At 33.7% G+C, this 24,673-nt stretch overlaps 1 protein-coding gene across 1 annotated transcript in view; it reads left to right on the forward strand.

The window, feature by feature from the left end:
• The window catches only part of FREM2 (FRAS1 related extracellular matrix 2), a 207,239-nt gene that overhangs the window by 86,816 nt on the left and 95,750 nt on the right, over positions 1–24,673 (forward strand). The window contains exons 3-5 of the mRNA XM_007495371.3: positions 7,257–7,403; positions 13,757–13,987; positions 23,946–24,071. Coding sequence (XP_007495433.2) covers positions 7,257–7,403; positions 13,757–13,987; positions 23,946–24,071 — 504 coding nt within the window. The remainder of the gene's footprint in view (positions 1–7,256; positions 7,404–13,756; positions 13,988–23,945; positions 24,072–24,673) is intronic.

Below are 24,673 nucleotides of genomic sequence, written 5' to 3' on the forward strand. Positions count from 1 at the left end.
CATTATTGTTTTAAAGCATAGCACAATAACTGTTGTTCATAAACTTCCCAACTGTTAACAATGGGTTAAATTCTGTTAAATTATTCAGTATGTTCTGATTACTAAGACCAGAAAGAACAATATTAGAGGAAGATTGAGTATATTTTACAATAAGATGCAGACACTAAAGTTTTAAATACTTTTTTAATCTTTACTATCAATCCTTTTGTTTAATCTTAGGTCTCTCTAGGAGTTTCCTTGTCTTGTATTTGTGTTACAGATAGTCATCTAGGATGTGGACTGAGGAGGGAGAAAGGTCATTGATTTATGATCTGTGGAATATTTACATAACTTCTAGGGTTATGATTGAAGCCTGAACTAAAGAAAAACATCATAGACAACACAAGTGCATATGTTCACTTAAAGAAGTTGTGTTTTGTGTTTTTTGTCTTTTTTTTTGTTAGAGTACAATTTTCTGGGCTTGGTGAGTGCCTGAGATGGGATCTGGAAAGTGTAGATCTTGAATGCTTAAATCTGGACTATGTTATGGTAGTAGGTTAGGCAGTGTTAATTATGCTTAACTTCACTTGTCTAAACTTCAGTTGATTCCACTTTGTTTTGGTGCCACCACTCTCTTCTTTCCATCACCAAGTGAAACAGCCCATTAGACCCAGACTCCAAGCCATGTGGGAGTTGGAAAGTGAGAGGTATGCTATCTCTAGCTATACATATACTTAAGGACACAGTACCAGTACTTAGAAAAGCTAAGGAAAAAGTATAGCCAGGGAAGAAAACAAAAATAAATATTTATTTATTTTTTTAAATATATTTTATTTGATCATTTCCAAGTATTATTCGTTAAAGACATAGATCATTTTCTTTTCCCTCCCCCCCACCCCCCATAGCCGACGCGTAAGTCCACTGGGCATTAGATGTTTTCTTGATTTGAACCCATTGCTTTGTTGATAGTATTTGCATTAGAGTGTTCATTTAGAGTCTATCCTCTGTCATGTCCCCTCAACCTCTGTATTCAGGCAGTTGCTTTTTCTCGGTGTTTCCACTCCCATAGTTTATCCTTTGCTTATGAATGGTGTTTTTTTCTCCTGGATCCCTGCAAGTTGTTCAGGGACATTACACCCCCACTAATGGAGAAGTCCATTACGTTCGATTATACCACAGTGTATTAGTCTCTGTGTACAATGTTCTCCTGGTTCTGCTCCTCTCGCTCTGCATCACTTCCTGGAGGCTGTTCCAGTCTCCATGGAACTTCTCCACAAAAATAAATATTTATATAGGTTAACAAAGCTGGTGATATCCCTATCTGCCCTATTCCTAACTTTTTAGACTGAAAAATCATCCCTTCTCTATTTTCGGCTTATCATGGAACTGATTTTAGGTTTCTTAACCCTGAGCTAGCCTACCAGTCCTCCTCATCTCTTCTCCCATTATCAATTTCTCCTCATTTTATGGAAGAGTCCAGACCAGCCTTCCTTCATTCTCCTTGACTCTGTAACTGACCCTGTTACTTGCTAGATTGTAAAATCAATCTGTCCAACAAGTATCTTATTCTCTCTTCCCCTTCTGGCTTCTTTTGTGTGCTTTTTCTTTGAGGGCAGGAAATATCTTTCTTCTTGCTTATATATTTGTATCTCTAATGTTTAGCATATAGTTTCTAATGCACAGTAAATACTTCATAAATGCTTCTTTCCTTTCTTCTTATTTTAAATATTATTTTTCCCAATTTGCCCACAGTCATGAGTGCTGATAATTAGATTTGAATTCAGATCTCCCAACTCCAAATCTTAGGTGCTTGGCATTCTACCACATATAGCCTGTGGACTAGAGATGAGCAAACTACAAAGCAGATTAGTGCCTTACAAAAAACTTGACTCACAATAACTCTAATGCCATTTTACAAATTGGGAAATTGAGACTGAAAAAAAGAAACTATCTCATCCATGATTATACCACCAGTGAGTTTTAGAGTCAGACTAATAGGATCATAGATTTAGCATTGAAAGGGACTTTCAGAATAATCTAGTTCAGTCACCTTATTTTATAAATGAGGAATATAAGGTTCTGAGAGATTGTCATTTGCTCCTGAATCATAATCAGGTAGTTAGGGGAAAAGTCAGAATTTGAACTTGATTTCTCTGATGCCAAATTATTTTAACTCAAATTAATTCTAGGGATTTAAAATGAAAAGTAATTAAAAATAAGAAAGTTACAAAGAAAAAGGCTTTCCAAGGACAAGATTGATCTGGGGTGGGAGTGTGGAATGTGCTGATGTATTGGATGACAACAAGGTGTAATGGACAGTAGTAGACTTAGAAACAGAGGATCTGGATTAGAATCTAGCCTGCCACTTTCTACCTATATGACCTCTAGAAAGTCTCAAACCTCTGAACCTGTATTCTCATCTATAAAATAAGAATGTCAGACAAGAAGAACTCTAGGGGATAGGTGAAATGAAAAGAGATTCATGTTCTGTCTCAGCTTGTTGTTCAGTCATGTCCAACTCTGTGGACCATATTCTCCCTGCAGTTTTATTAGCAAGGACATTGGAATGATTTGCCATTTTATTTTCCAGTGGAATAAAGCAAATGGAGGTTATATGACTTGCCCAGGTCACACAGATAATATGTGTTTAAGGCTAGATTTGAAGTCATGTCTTCATGACTACAGGCCCTCTATTCTCTTCATGGAATCATCTAGCTGCCTCTATTCTCAGTTAACTTCCTTTAAAAAGTTGTGTAGATTTGACATCTTCACATTCTCTCACCCTTCTCACCCTTCTCTTTTCTAAATCCTCTTTACTCTGGATTCTGACCACATCATTGAAAGTTACCAAATTATCTCTTACTTGTAAAATCTAATGACATTTTTCTCAATCCTTATCTGTCTTGATCTCTTGGTTGCATGAGACTGTTGTTCAGTTTCTCCAATTTGATATTCCCTGCTCTAGTTTTTCAAGACTCTTATCTCTTCTTCTTACTTGTCTAACTTTTCATTCTCAATTTCCTTTCTAGAATTTCAAGTTATGCCCACAAATAAAGGTGCCCTACCAAAACTTTGACCTTTCCACTTTTTCTTAACTTTCTTTACTCTCTCATTAGGTGTTTAATTAGCTCCATGGATTCTGTTTCCAACTCCACAAATGATAGAGAGATCTAATGTACATATCTAATCTTAGTCCCTTTCCTGAGTTTTAACTCTATATTATCAACTGATTTTTCAAACTGAATTTCCTGTAGAGATCTCTTACTCTATGTCTCCATGTACCTTAAAATCCAGCTGTACTGATCAACTTGATGCTTCTCACAAATGACACAAATGACCCCATCTCCCATCTCCATGCCTTTGACTTCTTTTCCCCTTTGCTTGGCATGTTCTTCCCCCTCACCTCTGCATCACTTCCTATAAGAGATCTTCCCTGATTCCTCCAAGTACCTCTATTTTTCCCTATAAGAATACCTTTCTTCTCTAGGGTATGTATTTTATATGTGCCTATTTATATAGGTTGTCTCCATCATCATCCCATTCCCATAGAATGGGAATTTTTTGAAGGTGGGAACTATTTTCACTTGGTTTTGTTGCAGCTGTTGTTTTGGTATCCAAAGATCTTGGTATGTCTGGCATTAAATGTCTGTTTTTTCGGATTGGAAGGGTAAAGTTGGAGTTAAGGAGGAATGGGAAACAAAATTAAAACTGATTTGGGCCTCATTATAAACAGCCTGAAAACCATACAGATGCATCTAGACTTGATTATGTAGGTTAACAGGGCTCCTTTAGACTTTTGAGCAGAAAAAATGACAAATGTTCAGTGAATACTGTCTGACAGTGCTAAGGAAGAGACAATGGAGTTATGGAGGCTTGCTGGAGAAATCTATTGCATATATACATATATATATGTGAATATTATGATACAGGAAGTATAAGATGAACATAATTTTAACAAATACAAATTTTGTGAATTTGTTCGAAGAGGCTATTACATACAAGACATTGTTGTAGTTGACAGCACTTTCCAGGCTCAAATCCAGCCTTAGATACTTGCTACCTATGTGACCCTGGGTTAGTTATTTAACCTCTGACTGCCTCAGTTTTTTAAAATGTAAAATGAGGATCATAATATATACCTAATGAGTATCATATGCTACCTAAAATGAGTACAATAATATCTACAGAGTTGTTACAAGGATAAAATAAATAATATTTATACAGCAAATGCTTCATAAATACTTCTTTCCTCCCTTACTTCCTCAAGTTAGCATATGGTATAGGTGTAAATACAAATACAACACAAATTAGGATAGCATAAATTCAGAAAATAGATACAAACAAAACATTTTGTTAGGTAGAAGTAAGGAAAAAATTCTGATTTGTAGGAATCAGGAAAATTGACATTTTAGTTAGGCTTTGAAGGATGAATAATTGCTTTGATTTTTACCCAGACAGTACTCATTCCTTTTGTTTCTCTTCTGATTTTTTTTGCTGTTGTTATTTGTGAGATACTTTGGCCATTTCTGTCCCCCAAATGTGATTTCTTTTCTATAATGAGCTAATGGCAAATTCAAGCTACAGGGAAAGAAGGATTGAAAACATATCTCCCAAATCTTTCCATTTTAAAGCCCATTTCAGAAAGAAATCACTGGTCACAGCTATGTTCTTAACCAACCTCACCTTTCTCTGAAACAGTTCAAAGAGAATTGTAAGAAGAAGTACTGTGTGTGGAGTGTGATCATCAGATAACCATTTTTCCATTCATTTATCAAGCACAGTAGCTTTCACATTACAGAGAACACACATATTTTCTCTCCTTCTGTAGAGGACTAGCTCCATTTGGCTAGAAAGGTGGGGAAAGAGAGTCTTATTTCCCCAGCACTTTAGAAAAAAATGAAGACATGCCTGTGTGCCCAAAGGAACACTATAGGAAGAACTGAAGAGAAAGGATATTATAAGAGGTTATAATTAAACTAAAGAACAGAAGAGTTCCATCTCATTCAAAACATCTTTTAATGTTTTGTAGTTTTCTAAGAAGTTACAAAGGGTCCCTTCAATCAGTCTTCAAGTATAACTTGCTCTTCAGCATCCCCTAGTGAGGAATTAAGCACTCATGGCAATATGGTGCCTTACCTGGTTAAAGAGGGGAATGAGGGTAAATTAGAAGTGTTTTGTAGACATCAGAGTAGAATCCCTTCTAGTACTTACCTTTCCTTGCTCCCTCTTCCCACTCCCGTCTCTCTCACTTTTCCCCTCTCTCTTTTTTTCTCTCTCTCTCTTTTCTGCCCTCTCTTTCCTTGACTTCACTCATTCCTTTCACACAAATAGTTTGAAGTTTTAGCTATGACTTCAGAAAATAAAGGGATAATAACCATGCTGCCCTAGGGAAAAACAAAAGAAGGCAATTAAAATTCTACCTCTATAGCATTTTATTATTCAAATATGGGAAAGGGGATAACAGACCTGAAATTTCTTCTAGGTGATGAACTATCTGTGATAAAACTGCCTCTGCCAATGCAAATCAGTCACCATTTTTCAATTTAAAGTATTAGAGAGTTTTCTGGGACACTGAGAAGCTAAATACCTCACCCAGGGTTCCAGAGCCAATGAGTGTCAGAGGCAGGATTTGAGTCCAAGTTTTATTGACTCTGAGGAAGCTGTCTAGCCATTACACTAGGCATGTGTTTACATGAGTAGATTCCAGCTCCAACACAGATGTTTCATGAATATCTTGTCACTCAATTTGAAAGGCTTTTGAAGGTGTATATTTCTATAAAATCATAGATGTTTGAATTTATATTATAAACATATATGTTCATAAGCATAATTGTTTATTTGCTTATATATTTCATTTAAAAAACTATTTATGTGAAATACAGAAACATTCCTCTGAAAATATTTCATTTCTATTTCCCATTTGAGCAACAATTAGAGATGCAACCAAAAAATGATTATTCCAGTGGACACCGGGAGTTCTCTCACCCCAACCCCCCTCCCACAAGAGATCCAAATTATACTTTTAATGGCGACTTCATTCTTAGTGATGGAAACATATAACCTGTATAAGTACATACCTTGATAATTTTACTGAATATAAATCCAATCTGTAATTATGATTTATTAAATTGGTTATAGAGTTGAAAAGTAATTGGCAATATGCTTGCTTGTGCCCTGGCTGAACTTAATTCTTTCCATTTCTGTCCTACCCTGGGGCAGTGGCCCCTTTTAGTGACATATACACTGAGTAACCACCATTTTCTCTATTCCTATAACAACGTGGGATTCAGTTCTGCTGTTACAGGCTTTCTGTTTGGTCACAATATTCTACTATAAAGGGGGAAAAATTAGAAACTTCATTCAAAGGCATTAACAACAAAACATAAAGATGTATTCCTTACTTATATTTTACTTTACAGAAAATATGTGTTACTTAAGTTATTGCTATTATTTTAGTATCTTTTTTTATCAATTTTTGTCCCATTGATTTTCATGAAAAACTGGAAATTTCTTCTACTGGAAATAAATGTCATTTCCCAGATGTAAATAGAATCATATTGAAGAAGGTAGCAATTTCTTTAAAATTTCATATAGAGAAGGAAAGCGAGAGAAATCTCTCTTTCCATACATATAAAATGAAATGATAATTTTCTATCATAGTAGTAATAATACTCAGAATATCAAGATAAATGCCAAAGTGTTATTTTAATTTATAAATCTGAAGAAAAAATGACAATGGCTATTTCATTTCCAATCAAACATATTGAAAAATGTCTCAGTTTCTCTTTCCTCTTTTTCTTATCAGAAGAACATACAGCTCCAGCTTTCCTAGGTTTTTTTTTACAAATGGACTTGTTTATGCTTTTTTGAGATAATCTTCTTGTTTTTAAGAAATGAACAATTAGAGCTCAGATGAAGCAAAGGGGAAAAACAGAGCTACAACAAATAAAACCTAGTCATTGGTTAACAAATACCACATTTACTGGGTAACCCCATGGTAAATGACTTTGTAGGGCAGAGTATACACCAAAATACATTAGTTAAGAGAACCAAAGAATTCTGTAAGGCAGGCCATTTAGAACCATATAGCAAGTTTATACAATGAATTTTCACATTCTGTAAGCCTGAAACTAGTTTAGATTTCTTTGTAAGTACAACATTTCATGCCATTCTCATGCCAAATCATGGTGATTCTGAGTGTATGCTTATTATTTGACATCTAAGGAATATGTGGGCAGAAAAGGATACCATTTTGACATTAAAATTCTATCTTCTAGGAGGAAATAAGTTGACAAACCAACATTTTCATCTGAATTGGGCATGGATCTCCTTTGAAAAAGAGTACTACCTGGTCAATGAAGACTCCAAATTTCTTGATATTGTCCTCAAACGCAGAGGTTACCTGGGAGAAACTTCTTTTGTCAGTAAGTTCACTTGGTTCTTCCATCCTAGTTCCTGTTGAAAATTTGTACTTTCTCTCTTGGCAAGGGAATCTCAATGGAATTTCCTAACTCATTTCTAAATCTTAGTAGCAACTTATGCCAACTAAATTCTCGAGAAAATGGTCATTTGCCTATAGATTCATTCTAAGGATTAATTATTATGCCTTATTTTGACACTTATTGACCAATAAAACTTTTGAGGATGGCATCAAGACTCAGACTACTTCCTACTTCTAGTCTTTTGTTATTTCCAGTGCCTGGCTCCAGAGAAGGGACAAAAGGCAATATATCAGAAACTGTTACTAAAATACATCTTTCTTACACTACTCAGTCTTCTGATGGCCCTCAGAAATGAAATGAAATAAAACAGAAAGTTGTTTCTACATTTAGGCTTGAAAACAAAATGAAATCAATTTACATGGTAGGGGTAATGTGTTCCCCCTGTGTTTAAAATTTAGAGAGCTTTAGGATATCGACATGTAATTAAACTATTGAAATAGTTGTGTGAAATCTATGTGAACATTCCTTTGATAATGAACAAACAAAAAAAGGATTCAATAGTAACTCATTAAGCATATAGGAGAAACTTCCTGTCACGGGTTGCACTTGAATGCTCAGGTGAGCCCTTAGGAGTTTCAGAGGAATAAAGCACACTAGACAAAGGAAATGTTCTTTGTGCTTTTAACTCCAGTTGGTGTTGTAGAGCCTTGTATAGTAAGCATGCTTTGCCTACTTATCTCTTTCATTACTAAAAAAAAAGAAAAATGCTAACTGGAAAAAAAAACTCTTCCACTAGAAACTCTTCTTTACTTACATGCAAGTATAAAGAGAAAAGAAGGTATGCTTATGGATTTAGGTAGTAGTGTGGAGGTCAACAGATCACAGGGTTAAAGTTTAGAGATAGAAGGGAATTTTAGAGTCCATCCAGTCCAAAGGTATCAAACACATGACCAATAAGCCCCTGTATCAGATAAAACAAAATTGGGTAATATTTAATAAAAATGAATAAAGTACAATAAAATTTAGGTATGCTAATATACAATTTTATAAGCTGACTGGTTGCTTCCATTTTCTCATCTGTAAAATGAGCTGGAGAAGGAAATGGCAAGCCACTCCAGTTTCTTTGCTAAAAATACAAAAACAAAAACAAAAAACAAAACAAACAAACAAACCCAAATGAGGTCATGAAGAGTCAGACATGACCGAAAAAATAATGATTGAACAGCAGTGTAAGTGGATAGACAGCCCTCAAGGATCCTCCACTATAGTTTAGTGGTCCTGTTTCTCCAGCTTCTCATTTTATCAGATAAGGAAAGTGAATCCAGAAAGATAAGAGAATTGCCCTTCAGTCACCTAATTAAAGGGTGGAAGAACTAGAATTCAATCAACAATCACTCAATAAGCATTCAAATGTATGTCCTCTAAATCAAATCAATAAATATTTATTAAGTACCTAATCTGTACCTGGTTCTGAGAGATAAAAGAAAGGCTGGGGATAATCCTTGCTTTCCTGGAGCTCATAGTCTAATGAGGAAACATTATGCAAAAAGCTACATGCAACCAACCTATTTTTAGGACAAACTGAAAATAATAGAGGGAAGACACTAAAACCAAAGGGAAAGGTTTCTCTTAAACTTGAGAGTTGGAAAAAATCATAAATATTGTTACTATAATTTGGTTTTGTACTTATACTGAGTTCCTGAAAGGTATATAAAAAGACCAACTATATTAGTAACTCTAGCTCACATTTACATATGAATTTTAGGGTTACAAACTACCTTATATACATGATATCATTGGATACTCAAACAGCCATCTGATAATTATAACAGTTTTACAAATGAGGAAAATGAGGTTGAGGAAGATCATAGAATATGTCAGGGCCACACAGCCAATAAGTGTCTAACTCAAAATACTAGCCCAAATTTTCCCAATTCCAAGTTCCAAACTCTATCCACTAATCCACCCAATCTTCCATCTAAGGATTCTCACTCAACCAAGTTATCAAAAAAATGTTTCTAGGTTGAATACTTTTTAAAATGTATTAATTAAATTTTCATATGTATTCTATAAAAGATACAGAATGCAAATTTTCCTTCAGTAAAACATTTACTGTTTCCTTTCATATGACAAAAGAAGACATTAATTTTAATGATTTAAATTGCCTAAAAGTTGCTTAACAATATTTAATTATAGCACTACCCCCAAAAGGGAAACAATATAGTATAGCTCTGGTAACACATGCATTTCTGTCAACTAGCAGGTTTATAAATCAAACAATTATTTATCTGATGATGTCATAACAAAATGAACACAAATCATCCAGTTTTTCCCCAAAACATGTTAATTTACCAAGGAAATGACAGTAATGTTTATTCTCTGATCCCAAAACAAAATCAATGTTGAATTCTCAGAATTATATGTCTCATTTTTTTTTTTGGTTTTGAATGACATAGTCACAAGTGATTTATTTATCTTTCATGGGTACAATCACAGCGAAATGACAAAGCTATTTAATATAATTTTTACATTCACAAATCTTCTACTACATTGATTTTTGTCTCCCAACCAAGTTTTTCTTTAGATTGAGTTCTGAGAATTATTGGGGGGGAGGGGTTTCTTCCAATTTTGGATGGTAATATAGTCACAACTGATTTTTAGATATCTTTCCTGACTCTGATCACAACAACGACATAGCAATAATACATCAGGACACTTCATTTTTCATTGTATGATACAGGTCCAAGCTACATTTTATTTGTATTCTGTGCCTGAATAACTGCTGGAGAAGAAATGAAGATTGGACTAAAACCAGAGTTCTTTAGTAGTCCTTGGAATTTTTGCATCTGTTTGCATTTCATGTGTTTTCTCAAACTGAGCAACTATCTTTATTTTATCAGCCACAACATAACCAACCAGTGTTTAATCAATAAAGTCAACAGCTGCAAAATATCCTCAGTAAATGTTCTTTCAAGATATTGTCTTTGGTTCATTTTGACCTGTTGGCTTCCTTTTGGTCGAAGGATGAACAGTCTCATGCTCTATCTGATTGCCTTATATTTGTTTTGTGTGATTGTGTGGCTTTCATATGGAACAAAGCATTTTTTTCCCTATAGACCTGGCTGTCAGCAGCAGCAAAAATACAAGACTCTACCACTGTAAGTGGTTAACCTCACAGAGTTACTAAATAACCTGAGGTGATAGAAAGTTGGAAACCTCCCCTTCGTGGCCCACACCTTGTCAGTCAGAGCAAACAGGAATAGGATTTAGCTTGCCGGGGCCAGGACTAGAGTTCAGACATAAGAGTGGCCTTCAAAGATTTACCTTTCTCTATGATTCAAGTCCTTGTGTATGTCTGACTCAACTCCTTAATAAAAGCTCTATTTATTTTTTAATCCTACCATTAAGCCCTATATAACCTACTTATGAATATCTGACATTACAGGTGAAGTCAAGGAAGAATAGTTAGAAAATTCAATCATTGTTACATATAGTTTTCTTCACAGTAGTAATTATATAATTGCTTCATCCACAGCTTCCATTAGCAAAAAATAATATGTCTAAAACTTCACTCATTTCACTAGTGTGTTTAAAATATCAAAGGCTTCACAGTAAAGTACAAAAAGACTCTTTCACACTTCCAAGACCTTAATAGGGCCAAAGGGTTTTGTTTAACAATTAATTATCTTTGGAAGAGAAGTATGAACTTTAGCACAGCTCATGCATAACTCAACCGATTTTCCCTGCAGCAGGTAATGTTTGGCAAAAATATTTCTGTGGTGTGAGACCATTTGAATGGATTTCTGCACAAGAGCTGGTGGGGTTGGGTCTCATTACTTTATGGACAAGAAATAGAAAGAGTACAGTAAAAGCTAAGTTCATTGGCTACTCTTTGGAGAGTTGCATATGTTCTTTCTTATCCCAGAATTAATGAATACCTGACCATCCAATATAATTCAAGGCAACAACTGAAAAACATTTAAAGTAGATGTAACAAGTACAGTGCTTAGCACATAATAGGTGTGTAAAGTAAATGGGTTATTAATATCATTTTGCAATCAAAAAGAATATTCCTTGGAAAGAAAAATAATCATGGACAAATATATAGTGCCTGCTGTGTCTACAGCATTAAGTTGTGAACTTATATATAAATGCTAGTGGTTACTATCATTATAATCAATAAACATTAATAAATCAATTAATTTGTATTGATATTGAACATCTACTATGTAAAAATTTTCTTTCAAGTGCTATTTACGGGACATAAAAGGATACAAAGATATCTATGAGGGTCCATATCAAAGGAGACAGTGTGGTAGATCAAAAAAGATGTAGATCTAAACCCTATCTTTTAAAATTACTAACTGAAGTATAATGAAAAAGTCATTCACTTTTTATAGGCATAGTTCTTACATGTGTAAGTTAGAGACAGTACCTATAGAGTCTACCTCTCAAAGTTTTACAAAACCTTGGCTTAAACCTTGGGATATATGCTCTACAAATTTTAAATTGCTCATATAAATATCAAATCTGATTGTCCCATAGTTCACAATTTAATGCTGTAGAAAGAGCTATATATTTGTCCATGATTATTTTTCTTTCCAAGGAAAATTCTTTTTGATTGCAAAATGATGTTAATAACCCATTTATTTTATTTTATTATTTTAATTGAATCATTTTTATTAAATCTGTTCCTTTTGTGTTCATGATGAAAATCAAACAAATCAGAGATAAATTGATTATAATATATATATATATGTATCACAGATACACACACACACACATATATCTTTTTCTTTTATCTTCACTTCCTATGTCATGGGCTGACATATTCTGAATAAGGTAGCAAAAAGTTAAAATCTAGGAGGAAATCTCTGAGTCAAATAGCAAGTGAAGGGTGGGATGGAGTGGGGATAAATTGCCTGTAAATGAAAATCCAAGATGTTTGTGATCTTATGACAATATGATAGCCACATTCAGTTGGAGTACATGTAATTATGGGCCTGCCATATGATAAAACTGAAAAACATTCATAGGTTTTACATGATACTACAAAGATCTCATAAAGGAAGACCAAGAAGATTTTCTTTTCTAATAACTAACAATTTGGATCTGGAAGCTAGCACAATTTATTTTTAGGAAATGGAGTACACAGTATCTATATTATATTTACAGTGGGAATTTTTTTATGTCTTTTCTCCTACTTGGTCTGCAAAAGAATACAATGTCATTTTTCAAAACTGGGCAGCTCCTATCAAAAGACTAATATTAGCAAGCATCTTTTGCTAACAATACCACTTGGAATAGTTCCCATCAAACCAGTAAATGTGCTAGAAATATCAGAAATGATTTTTTCCTTTTATCAGTCAGTGTTGGCAGCTCATTGAGGCTAATCCAAGAGATGTTGAAAGCTATGCTGAGGGCATGAGGCATTAGAGAATAAAAGGATATTCCATAATATTCTACAATGTAGTACACTTTTCTAATTCTTAAACCTGTTTCTTCTCTTAAGTAAATTTTAACATAAATATATAAACATAAAAAATTTAGCCTCTATCTTTTCTTTAACATAACACATTGCTTTGAATTCTTCATAATAAGATGTTCCCCACAACCCACACTGAGTAGTTCAGCCATCACCTATAAGACTAGAAATCACATATTAATGAACCTTTTTTTTTCTCACTACATGAAATTCAATTTCACCTTACTTTTCAGGATTAAATACACTTGTAAAAATGAAGCATGTGGATTTTAAGCCAAAGTTAAATTACATTATTATTTACTTAGGGTCAATTTCTCATTTGAAATCAACAAATCAAAAAACTTTTATTGTGAACCTGCTATATTCCAGGCATTTTACTAAGCACTAGGGATACAAATAAAGACAAAAAAAAATATTCCTGACCTCAAGGAGTTCATAATCTAATAGAAGAATAGAAAGAAAATTAACTTTCTCAAGTAAATGTTAAGAAGAGGAATTTTGCTTTTTTAATTTTTTTTATTCATTAATTACTAAAGTTATCAAACTGCATTTCTTCCTTTAAGGTTCTTCACCAATAGTAATAGTCTTAGGACTATTAAAAGAAAGATTTTTAGAGATAGATCTATGAACTAGTTTATGAAGGAGAGCAGAGGGAAGGAAAGGAGAAAGATGAGAGAGAGAGAGAGAGAGAGAGAGAGAGAGAGAGAGAGAGAGAGAGAGAGAGAGAGAGAGAGAGAGAGAGAGAGAGAGAGAGAATCACTCAACTAAGTAGAAAAAAAAACTTGTGAGTAATTTGATGTTAAATGAAATTAAGCAAAACTAATACTGGCTTGTTTTTTTTTTTTTTAAGGTATTGGGACACAAGATGGCACAGCAAAAAAAGACAGAGACTTCAAAGGAAAAGCACAGAAACAAGTGCAGTTCAACCCAGGTCAAACCACAGCAACCTGGAGAGTACGAATTTTAAGTGATGGTGAGCACGAGCAGTCAGAAAACTTCCAAGTGGTGCTGTCAGAGCCGGTCATGGCTGTTCTAGAATTCCCTGCCATGACAACAGTGGAGATTATTGACCCAGGAGATGGTAAGAGGGTTTAACATCTTTTCTTATTGTTTCTAAAGGCTGACTCAATTTAACATGTTCTTAAAAAAGAATTGCCCTTTGAACTCTCCATATCAAGAACTTAGCAAAATGGCAAGCTGTTTTCAGTAAATATTAAGAATAAAATTAGAAATCAAAGGAATTTTAAAAATTAATTTGGACCATGATTATGGATTAACCCATATATTTTCTTTCCTTTATGTAACTTATTTTCCTAAAATTATCAATTAGGAGATATTTTGGCTTGTGACATAGTAAATCAACTCAGTTGATTTTTTCTGTTTGAAAATTAGGTCCCTAATTTTCCACTACTTCTAATGTATCAACTAGATTTTCAATTGTGACCTTAAGCAAATCACTTCATATTCCTGGGCCCCTTTATTTTCTTTAATGTTTTTTCTTTTGTTTTCATGTTTCCACTTTTCAGTTCATTCTCTGGAGGTAGATATTTACAAGATATTCTTCAAATATTAATTCTCTAGCTGTATATAATTTCTCTTGGTTCTACTCATTACCCACTTCATTATCTCATATAGATCCTTCCAAGTTTTTTTTTAGATTAACTGCTCATTGTTTCTTACAGAGTAGTAATATTCCATCACAAGCGTATACAACAATGTATCCAACCGCTCCCCAATTGATAGACATTTCCTCGATTTCCAGATTTTTTTGCTGCCGCAAAGAAAGCTGATGTAAATATCTTAGAACAAACTGGTTCTTTTCCTTTTTTCTTGATCTCTCTGGGAAATAGACCCAGCAATAATATTTTTTACACATGCTCTCCAACATTTATCATTTTCCCCTTTATCATTTTAGCCGATCTGATGTGTGAGATATCTTAGAATTTTGACTTGAATTTCTCTAATCAGTAATGATTTAGAAAATTTTTCATATACTTATATACAGCTTTGATTTCTTCAACCAAAAAATGTCTGTTCATGTCTTCTGACCATTTATCAGTTGGGGGATGGCTTTTATTCTTTTAAATTTTATAAAGCTCTCTACATATTTTAATTATGAGGCCTCTATCTGAGAGATTGTTTATAAAATTATCCCCAATTTTCTGCTTTCTTTCTAATCTTGACTATATTCTATCTGTACAGAAACTTTTACATTTATTGTAATGAAAATTATCTATTTTATATCTCAGTGCTCTTGTTTACTTATAAATTACTTTCCTATTTACATATCTGATAATATGTTCCCTGTTCTAATTTGCTTAGTATGTCTCTCTTTATATCATGGTCATATATCCATGTTGATCTTTTTTTGTAAAACTACTTTCCAATTGATCCAGCAATTTTACCAAATATGGAATTCTAAGCCACAAAATGTGGATCTCTACTTTTGTCAAATACAAGGTTACTATAATATCTTATTACTATTTGTTATATATCTGTTCTGTTTCACCATTTCTTCCATAAAAGTAAAGGACTATACTAGATGTCCTCTGAAATCCTTTCCACCACTAGACATAAGAACCTATAAACCTATAATTTATTACCTCCTCAAAGGCAACAGAGAATACTACTATTACTAATAGCATATAACAGTTGTATAATGATTACTATGAACTAATGACTTTAGAGTTATCTCATTTGATTCTCACAACAGCTCTGGGAGCTAAGTATTATTATTCCCATTTAATAAGTTAAGAAGTTGAGACAAAGAAATGGTTAAAAGGTTAAAACTAAGGTTTTACAACCAGAAAATAACTGACTAGCACATCTAACTTCTGAACCTATCTCTTTTCCAAAGTTACAAAAATTTTAGCCTTTATCCTTATGGTAAGATCATATTGCCTTGGATCCCCCCCCCAAATACTATTGATAATGTTAGAGTGGCACTGGCTCTGAGAGGTTAAAAGACTTGTCCAGACTCACAGAAGTTATTTATCTTGTGTCAGATGCAGGATTTAAATCTAGATCTCCTTGACTCTATGAGTAACCTTTTCTCTATTTCTAGTTAGCACCATGGATTGAGGTTTATCCAGGAGATGTTGAAAGTTCTTTCAAGTACATGAGGAATGAGAGAGCAAAAAGGATGTTCTGTAACATTCTAGAGTATATTTAAAAATAATAAAAGTTGGCATTTATTTATCACCTACTGTGTACCAGTAATGGAACTCCTTGGAAAAATCCTACTATGAAAAATTCAAAGCAAAGTATTATCTTACAGTTAGGCTACAAACTAAGATCTTTCTAATTTGAGAGAAAAAAAAAAAACAGGTTCAGGAATTGTATGAGTATGCTCTTCAGACACTTAATAGCTGTATGACCTGGGACGTGTCACTTAACCTCCATTTACTTGAATTTCTTTACCTGTAAAATGGAGATACTAATAGCACCTACCTCCCAAGTTTGCTGTGAGGATCAATTAAGACATTTGTAAAGCCCTTAGCATGATGCCTAGAACATAGTAGGTAGCATATAAATGTGAGTTATTGGTGAAAATTAAAAAGTCAACATTAAACAGGCATTTGGGAAATGAAGTTATGGTGTGAGGTTATGAAATTAAAATTAATGTAGCCAAGAATATTCAATGATATTGATGAGAATGTGGACTAGAATATTCAAAATGCACTCTGCTTCTTAGCTTCTATGATTTTCTCTCTTCTCTGCCCCAAGTCTCAGTGCCTTGAAGCTTTCCTTTACATTTTTTTGATTTAAACTTTCTTGCCTGTGGACATAGTTGAGTCAATGGTGGTCAATGAGGATGGACATTGCTGCTTAACTCTGACCCTAGTCCTTTCTTCTCCTCCTGTCCCAGACCCTCAGGGCTGCCTTTTTCTCAGTGCTGGCTGAAAATGATGTCTGAGCAGCTTTTTGAGAACCAACTGTTTTTTTTTTTTTAATGAAAACCTTTTAGAGTCTCTTCTGAAGTTAAAATCCCCTCTGTCAGAAGCCATGGTTTGTTTTTAAATGACCAGCTCACTTTGCTTTGTCAATCAGAGAGCTCTTAAACCTCTGCCTAGATAAAATCGACCTAAGTGCACTAACCAGAAGAGTCATGAGGAAATCCCTGCTTTAGATGGTTGAGCACAGTTAAATGTAGAAAATAGAGACTCTATTGTTACAACCTTATTTTTTCCAAAATACCCTACCTCTCATTTAGTTAAATGCACTGTTCAAATTTATTCTAGAGTCCCATAAAAGGGCAATTAGCAATAAATTTAATTTGGTCAGAATGGTATAAGGATAAACCAGGCTTTCATCTGGTCCTGAGAATTTGGTAAATGCCCATGTAGCAAAATTTCCTGATTAAAAAACCTAATTTGTCCTTAATGGGCATTCATGTGTTAAAATTTTGTTTGAATTAACTTTGGGATACTTGGTTGATAACTTACAAGGTTGCATTTCCTTTTATCAAGAAACAAAACATTTGATTCAATTTGATTTTGACCTACTATTTATTAGTTCTGTCTGTCTCGTTATGACTGTAGTCTTATGGAATTGAAGGGCTGGAAATGAGCTAGGGCCCTGCTAATTTGGAGTTTGTCTCCTCTCTCTGGTATCTAAAGAGGACCTACCGGAAAGCCATCTTAATTGTCTGTCATCCTTTAAAATCTCCAGAGGAAATCTTTGCTTCTTTTCATACTACAGCATAGCATATGAAAACTGGATAATTAGCAAGGGCAGCTTAATGCATTAGGAACCCCATTTCCTTCAGTTTAAATCATTTTTTTTGTAAAATCAGTATAATTAGAGAAGAGCTATTCAACTTGTAGTATCCACTCACACATTAGTAAATCATGGCATCAACAATGATCCTATCTTCAGGCTAAGGGACTCTTTGTATAAACCCACAGAAAACAAACTTCCCAAAACTTTAGTCTTTGTAATTACTCTAGTCCATGTCTAAATTCTTCAGATCCCATAAAAATGTATAAGACTTTGGTTATAGATTATATGAATGCTGAATAGAGAGGAGTACTTGTAGTTCTCACATTTTCATTTCCCAGAACATAATTTCTTAGGTTTTTTTTTAACTGCTCTACATCAAAAGGCAGCATATTGTAACATGAGTTCAAATCCCACCTCTGACATATCCTGGTTTGTGACTTTGGGCAGTTTACACTCTCTCAGGGTCAAAGCAATTGCCTAAACAATATTATTTGGTTGTTTTCTTTAGCCTTGACTAACCTGAAAAGATTAGATCTTCACTTAGGGATGAGATAATGGGAATTCTTCTCCATAACAATTCATAGTATAACATCATATACATTTAGAGCTTGAAAAAGACCTTAGAGTCTAGAGTTTCTAGGGATATTTCAAGTCCAATGCCCCACTTAGTTTGCAGATGAAGAAAGTGAGATAATAGAGAGAATCGTTTTGCCCAACTTCTCACCATTAGTGTTGAGTTAAATTTGCACCAAGTTTCTCCTGATTTCAATTCCATTGTTCTATCCACAGTGCCACCACATGCATAACCATCTCATCTTACACAGATCCTCTGCTGATTGGGTTGGAATGTCCCACAAAGCAGACCCAATTAATTCCTGAGATACCTGTGTTGCATTCTTAGGGGGGGCAGGCCATTTCATTGCTGCTTCTTGTTTCTCTTTTGTCTTACACCCAGAGCTAAAAGTAAGGAAAGGAAAGCATTCCCACACACCAGAGAACAAATAACAAGTAGTCCATCGGGGTCCTACTATGATGTCAAATGACCTGCAGAAACCAACTTATAGAACAGATTTTAATGGTGCCCCTTTAATGGTTTCTCAGAAAGGGGGAATAAAACATTAAAATCACAACCACTGGCTGACTGTAAAAAGTTTCTCACCTCTCTAATTCTTACCACCCCACCCTTCAGAAACTATTGCTGAAAATGCAGTGTTTCTTCACTTCTAAAAGACATTGTGAAAATTTGTTAATATTCTTTAAAGTTAACAAAAATTCTTAAGGAAACTAGTACATAATATGAAATCTTATTTCATAGAAAATTTTTGGAAATATAAGCAACATGATTTGATTTTTCCACAGAAACAAATGGAAAAATATTTCTATATTTTGTTTGTTAAAGGATGTTATCTTCTCTTTTAAATTTATGCTTACTTGGGGGCAGCTGGGTAGATAGGTGGATTGAAAGCCAGACCTACAGATGGGAGGTCCTGGGCTCAAATCTGTCCTCAAACACTTCCTAACTTTGTGACCCTGGGCAAGTCACTTAATCCCCATTGCCCAAAATATAATATTGATTCTAAGATGGAATGTAAAAATTTAAAAAATAAAGCAAAATAAATTTATGCTTATTCCTTTTTAAGATTTATATATTAACTTATAGACCTCCAGCCTGGTGCTTCATTGAATTTATTTGCATTTTAAAATAATTTCTTATAAATTTATAAATAAATTCTTTTAAAAAATTCTTATAAATTCATTCTTAAAAATGAATTATAAAAATTCAGTCAGTAATATTTTCTGTATTCATAAATGTAAGGCATCACGGATATTTATATTGAAAAGCTTCCTTCACTTTTTATGTAAATCCTTTCTAATCAGTGCACAGATTCTGTATGCATAGGATAATAAAATCTTGGTGAGTCTATAGGAATAGGACTGACCACCTAGAATATTTAAGTAATTCAGTGCTATTATTTAGACTGCATGTTTGAAGTCTCTTCTAATCTCTTTAACAAAATGCAGATGAAAAACAAATGTGTACATATATTTTATATACACATACATATAATCTTGAACTAATTGATTTAATTGTTGCCCATCAGATTACTTTTTCAGTGGGACAGTATTAGTTTCAGTAATTATTATTTAACAGAGAATAAACTTAATCCATACAGTGTGGAATCTTGTATGTCTCAAGAGCTCTAACATCATCAAATGAAAATAGATGGCAACTTTTGTGCACCTTGTGTGAACTCTTAGTTCATGACATAGAATTCAAATGACTCAGGCAATTTTTTCTCCCTAGACCTAAAATTAATTGTAATTTGTTGCACTATAGGGAATGTAGGATAAAGGGAAACAGTGAGTAGCTGGTTCATGTCCATCGCCAAATTTGAAGGCTGACCTGTCAAGAACTGATAAAATGAAAGTCCATTGTATCTGAGGACAGAGAGGTGATAAAGAAAGGAGGCCAGAACAGCAGCCCTGCCAACATCAGGAATTTTGGCTTTGAACTACATCCATGAACTCTCTCAGTTCAGTATGTGGGTTACAGCTTTATGTGATTAAGAAGTCAGGAAAAAAAAGGTTACAACAATTTGCTAATCATAGAATGTTCATTTTCTAATAAGCACAGAAAGGTACAAATAGAAATTATTCTGTTGGAGGAAAAACTTTAGCTACATATAATAAATACAGGGCTCTACTGGAATAAAATAGTATTCCTTGACAATACAACATCAGATATATGAGTAGATAATATATTAAGCACTTACTGTGCCAAATTTGAAGTATGCAAATATCTTTATTCATTTGTTTTCATTATGACCTCATTTGTGGTTTTTTCAGCAAAGATACTGATGTGGTTTGCCATTTCTTCTCCAATTAATTTTACAGATGAGGAAACTGAGGCAAACAGAGTTAAGTGGCTTACCCAGGGTCACTCAGCTACAAGTGTCTGAGAACATATTTTAATTCAGGTCTTCCTGACTTCAAGTCAGAAAAAGACAGTCTTTGACCTGGGAGTTGGAAAAAAGGTTTTGGAGTAAGGGCAATGAAGGAAGGCATGTGGAGGCAAGGTAGAAGCAAGAGGGAAGACAGCATGGATGGCCTGTGTTTTTTGTGCAATAGTGGTGCCTGCCAGGAACTCAATGATTAGAGGTTTTCATATACTACCTGAAGTTTTAGATAATACCCAAGGAAAATCTTCAACCTTCATACTACTCTTGGGTTGCACAAACAAAAAATACTATGCTAGATAACTCTTAAGAGACAATATGGTGTCATGCTGTTAAAAGTGAGGAATTAATATTTTAAAAGTTCATGTTGTCATGATTTTTATGCAAGGTTCCTATTTATTATTCATTCATGTCCTCAAAGTGATTGATCAATATGATTGTTTCTTTTTTATAGAGGACAAAAAAGGTTGATTGATTTTCTCAGATTTAACTTTCAAATAAATAGCAAACCCTGTATTCACCATCATTTGTCCACAAATTTAAAGGAGAATACAATGTAAAAGTATAATGCTATACTTTAAAAATGTAGTATTTACAGAAAGTTCTTTTAGTGGACTAAATTTAATGCTTTTTGCAAGACCATATTTTCTTTTTTTTTCTTGCATTTCAAAATTTTTTAAGAATTCACTTTGTTCTGTTAAATTTTAGAGAGTGATATCTTTCTTCATTTTTCTCTGTCTATCTCTCACATACTAGGATTTGGTCAACTTATAGAACAAGGATATTTTTGAGTGTGGCAGGGATTTATTTGGTAATCTGGTGAAACCCACAGTTCCTTTCTCGGAATGATGTTTTCAAATGTACAAAGAGTATATAATTTCAAAGAAAACATTATATCAAAATATAATCACTGAAATTCATTTGTAAAAATTCATAAATACCAGGTTAAGAACCTATTCCACTGAGAGAAGTGTTTCTTCTTTGTAGTATTAAAAACCACAGCTTATGAAAACTACTTGGAACCTGTAGCAAACATTGTCAATGCTACTTATATTCTTCAGTTCAGACTTTGTTTTACTTATTCCTATTAGCTCACAGAAAAAGCAATTGCTCATCACTTAGCTGCCCCTAATCCAAAAATAAAAACCAATAATCTTAATGACATTGACTTTCTCTTATGCTACTGAAATATCCATTCTTCCATTTATTCACCCATTCAACTAACCAAGAAGTATTGAGCACCAACTTTGTTTTTTTTTTTTAAATTTTCTCTGAAAGTGGCAGATCTTCTGAGCAATACTTACTTTCAAGCAGAGGAATTGATCCTTAGATATAGGGTAGTTATTATTATTATTATTATCATTAATCTTTCTCTGCCTTGATGCCTACTTTTCTAGAATCTAGGTTCACCTTAGCAACTTTTTAAAATCTAATTTAAGTTGGCCTCATTTTTTGCTTGTGCTTCTACCCTTTGATTCCCAAGTTTTTGCTGCTTTAAGGTAAACTGATCAACTGCTGTTAACATTTTTACGCCATCACTGAATGAGCCCAAAATATACCTACTCAAAGCAAGCTGCATACATGAAATTATCAGCTCTAATGGTAAAGTGAAGTACAGAGTTAACAAAAAATCCTACCAGTTCACTATCTCCTCCTCTATACCCCTAACCACTTTCTCCCTCCACATATTCAGTCACATTTCCCATAGACAAAAAAGCCCAAGGGAATAGATAAGCCTGGTACTGTGCCCTCAAGGTCAGCAAGCCCGGGCTTTGTCAAACCAAGTGGAGGAGTGAATTCCAGAGCTGAAGACCCCCCACCAAGATCACCCTACTTTTCTCTCTTTCATAATTCAAGTCTACTGACAAATGGAAAGAGTGCTGACCTGCCTTACTCTACAGGCATAAGTGGTACAGTATAAGAAAGTGATATTCAAAACTCAAACCTCATGGGGCTTTAATAATTAAAATCCAACATGTGGAATTTTTCAAGTGAATTTTATAAATAAGTTCCTGACTGATACAGATGAGCTGGATGTGCATTAATTATATTAAATACCACCCAACAAGTGGATTTTTCTGTACAAACTATGACTTGCAAGTTTAAAGCAGAGTAGAGTGAAATGTCTATTGGCAAATATCAAATTTCTTTTGACAATGGAATGACTTTTCCTATATTCATTTGAAAAAATATCAATGCAACTAACTATATATAACAACTTTGCATAATATGCATTGCTTTGCTTTGTTTCAAAATTTTATGAACATCTCTACCTTGAAATTGGACATTTTGGGTGTGTTTTTGGTTTAAAGAAATTAAAAATAGTGAAATCCTAATTCATATAAGTATAGTTCATTCAAAGTTCAATCCTATTGTATGGACATACTTTTGAACTAAAACATGATGGAATAAATAATCTAGATAAAAGAAATTTGCAAAACCAAAACAAAATAAAATCAGAGATCTTAAACTCATATTTGTGTATTATTTAGGTCACAGATTTTACTAAATCAATATGTTGACATTTTCTATTAAGTATTATATCTTCACCTGCAACAATTCTGGTATTCTTTAACCATCACAGAGAATCAGTATGGTTTTTCAACCTGATGGATTGTTATTGTTTTCAGTAATTATTGGATTTTTTAAGGAAATTATCAATAAAGCCCTTAAGTAATAAATTCTGAAGTAATTATGTTGAACTCAGTCATTTTCTATAGTATTATATAATAAATATCTTAGAAATCATTTAAATCATCTGCATGAAAAAATTTTGTTATTACCCTTTGATATAGTCTTCATCTATCTTAAAAAAATGAAAAGTTTATTTTTGTGTGAGTATATATCATAGTTACTCTTCTAGGGAAAGAGTCCAAATAAATGCTTCTTTAGATATGATGAATAGAGTCCTGAATTCCATAGGAATTTCTGCTTTAAAAAAAAAAGGTGTATATTACATGATTATCCCTCTAAGCATGCATCATCCAAAATGAAAGAGATTAAATTAATTTGCTTGAGTTTCATTCTGTGCCAGAAGACCAAAACTAGCTTTCAGGGAAAGTATGCCAGAAGCCCTTATTTAAGTGAGAAAAAGAGATTACACAGAAGATGAAAGAGAAATCTTTTTTTTTAAGGTCCTAAGGAGAGGATGCATTGGCTCTGAGTCTGTATGGCTTAGGGATTTGTCCCCTTCCCCCACACCTTCTCTCTACCCCCTTCATTGTTCTGTAGCATATTATGAAAGGAGCAAAAACAGAAAAAAAAAACAAACATGGGGGAAAACTTGAATATGTAGATGATTGCTTCACAGGTGATGATCTCAGAAAGTACAATAATGACTATTCTATGTTATTTCTGCAGAATCAACTGTCTTTATTCCTCAGTCTGTCTACACCATTGAAGAAGATGTTGGTGAATTGTTCATCCCCATCAAGAGAAGTGGAGATGTGAGCCAAGAATTAATGGTGATCTGCTACACTCAACAAGGTAGTAAAAGTCAAGTTAAATACAAATGATGACTGCAGCTAAGGCAACCCTCTTAAGGCAAAGACACAAATAGGTTTATACTTAGAGCAGTTCTCTTCCTATTTGTTTTTCACAAGCCAATAACTAGTAACAAAGAATTAATAGTCATTCTTTATCATGGACCTACGACTACTGAAAAAATAAATTTACTTTTTTGAACATCCTTAAAAGTATAGGTACAAATACTCTGAAAGTAAGGAATTTGAAGGTTCCACATTGCAGATTATGGATGATGAAATGAAGTGCAAAGGTATCAAGTAATTTGAATGCAGCCAAACCAGATTAAAATATATTTGGAAAATATTTAACAAAATACATAAAGATATAATATAATAGAGTTAGTATTAATTTGATGTTTTCTGAGTCATTATTGAGTCTGACACCACTAATATAGTAGATCAGGAGTCAGGAAGATGGGTGCAGTTCATAGAGCTCTGGGCCTCGAGTCAGGATGACTTGATTTTGAATCCAGCCTCTCACACTTATTAGCTGTGAGACCCTTCACAAAGTCACTTAACCCTGTTTTGCCTTAGTATCCTCATCTATAAAAAGGGGACAATAAT

This window comes from Monodelphis domestica, chromosome 4, assembly GCF_027887165.1.
Source record: "Monodelphis domestica isolate mMonDom1 chromosome 4, mMonDom1.pri, whole genome shotgun sequence".
NCBI lineage: Eukaryota > Metazoa > Chordata > Mammalia > Didelphimorphia > Didelphidae > Monodelphis > Monodelphis domestica.